General features: G+C 65.0%; 1 protein-coding gene across 1 annotated transcript; it reads right to left on the bottom strand.

Annotated features, from left to right (window-relative positions):
• Positions 1–1214: 1214 nt before the first annotated feature.
• Positions 1215–2201, bottom strand: EMIHUDRAFT_216514 (hypothetical protein; the record flags this gene model as incomplete). The annotated part of the gene is made up of 1 exon (XM_005761563.1): positions 1215–2201. A coding segment is annotated over one exon (987 nt), but the record flags the coding sequence as incomplete, so codon positions are not given.
• Positions 2202–2254: the final 53 nt, after the last annotated feature.

Raw genomic sequence — 2254 nt, 5'->3', positions numbered from 1 at the left:
GCTGATGTCGACCACGTGTACGACGGCGGCGGCTCGCTCGCCTATCGGTGCAGCTGCAACGGGCTACGCCGAGGCTGGGCCTGTCACAGCACGCTCGTGCAGGCGGAAACCGTCCGGGCCTGCCAGCGGAGGCACGACGCCGACCTCGAGCGGGCGCGCCGCGCCGAGGCAGAGTGGACCGCGCGCGCCTCCAGTCGGATGGTCGCGGCGGTGCTTCACGACCCGGAGGCACCCGCCACCTACACGTCGACTTGTGTGCTACTGTACGGGCGCTCGCGCCAGCACTCCGCTTCGGTGATCCTCCTCCTCCAGAACTCTCGGGGCCGTATCGAGCCGATCTCCGAGTCGCGCGAGTGGGGGACTCTGCTCTCCTTTACCTTTTTGTATGCGACTCGTGTCCTGCTTGTTGCGTCCTACTAGCCTACTGGTACTGCTTTCGTACGACCTTTACTCGACTCTCGAGACCCCGGCCGCCAACGACGCTCCACGCCGGTTACTCTCTCGGCTTCCAACGTGGAGCCTGGAGGCCTGTCCTCTTGAACTCACTACTCAGCAGAGAGGGGCCTAGAACACGCCCAATGCCCCCACTACAAGAGACCCTCGAAAGAGACCCAGGATGGCCCAGAGCGCAGAGGCCTTCCCAATAGATGGGGGCGGGGGGGAGGGACACAAGCGGCAGACGACCCCCCCGAGTTCCTCAGATCAAGAGCGAGACGCGCGCCGCGTAGCCGCGTGGGCGTAGCCGCGTAGGGCGTAGCCGCGTAGCCGCGACGACGGGCGTAGCCGCGTGCGACCAGAAGGTCGGCTGTGAGGCGAGGCAGGTGGGGGGCGGGGGTGTCCCGGGTGGATCCCCAAAAGCGGGCGAGCCGGGCCCGTGCTTAGTTCGGGCGCGGGGGGCGCGGGAGCATGAGCAAAGCGCACCGACATGCTGGTGGCTACCGGTCTCTTGATTGCCTGATTTAGATTTTGACGATTCCGTCGTTGGCACCGTCGTTCGGAGCGCATCCCGAAACCTCTCCGCTCGAGACGGAGTTTAATTGTTTTGGGGGATTCCGACCGACCTAGCAGATCGCAATGAATGCACCCACCCCACAAGACCCAGAAGCCCAGAGACGACCCAGAGACATGCCAATGTGATGCGGGGCGGGTGAGGGGGGGTTGGCACGAACTACGTTCGCCTGCTACGTTGCTACGAGCTCGAGGCTCCGAGTTCCTTAGATGGAGAGCGAGACGCGCGCCGCGTAGCCGCTGCGCCCGCCGTCGTTGGCGTGCGGCACGTAGTAGGCGTGTGCGGCAGTGACGAAGCCGCCCGTGAAACCCTTCAGGTTGGAGTTCGTGTCGGCGAGGTTGAGGTACTCAACGCCCGAGGAGGAGAAGTCGGAGAGCGAGACGCGCGCCGCGTAGCCGCTCCGCCCGCCATTGTTGTGCGGCACGTAGTAGGCGTGTGCGTCAGTGACGAAGCCGCCCCAGAATCCATTCAGGTTCGAGTTCGTGTCGGCGAGGTTGAGGTACTCGACGCCCGAGGAGGAGAAGTCGGAGAGCGAGACGCGCACCGCGTAGCCGTGGGGCGAGCCGTTGTTGTACGGCACGTAGTAGGCGTGTGCGTCGGTGGCGAAACCGCCAATGAACCCCTTCAGGTTGGAGTTCGTCTCGGCGAGGTTGAAGTACTCGACGCCCGAGGAGGAGAAGTCGGAGAGCGAGACGCGCGCCACGTAGCCGTTGAGCGCGCCGTTGTGGTGCGGCACGTAGTAGGCGTGTGCGTCAGTGACGAAGCCTTCAATGAACCCCTTCAGGTTCGAGTTCGTGTCGGCGAGGTTGAGGTACTCGACGCCCGAGGAGGAGAAGTCGGAGAGCGAGACGCGCGCCGCGTAGCCGCTCCGCCCGCCGTCGTTGTAGTGAGGCACGTAGTAGGCGTGTGCGTCGGTGGCGAAGCCGCCAATGAACCCCTTCAGGTTCGAGCTCGTGTCGGCGAGGTTGAGGTACTCGACGCCCGAGGAGGAGAAGTCGGAGAGCGAGACGCGCGCCGCGTAGCCGCTCCGCCCGCCGTTGTTGTGCGGCACGTAGTAGGCGTGTGCGTCAGTGACGAAGCCGCCCCAGAATCCCTTCAGGTTCGAGTTCGTGTCGGCGAGGTTGAGATACTCGACGCCCGAGGAGGAGAAGTCGGAGAGCGAGACGCGCACCGCGTAGCCGCTCGGCCCGTCCTCGTTGTTGAACGGCGCGTAGTAGGCGTGTGCGTCGGTGGAGCAACCTCCAA

Source organism: Emiliania huxleyi (genome assembly GCF_000372725.1).
Source record: "Emiliania huxleyi CCMP1516 unplaced genomic scaffold EMIHUscaffold_70, whole genome shotgun sequence".
NCBI classification, from domain to species: domain Eukaryota; phylum Haptophyta; order Isochrysidales; family Noelaerhabdaceae; genus Emiliania; species Emiliania huxleyi.
Note: the sequence above shows the minus strand (reverse complement) of the source record. Positions and strands in the feature narration are given on the sequence as shown.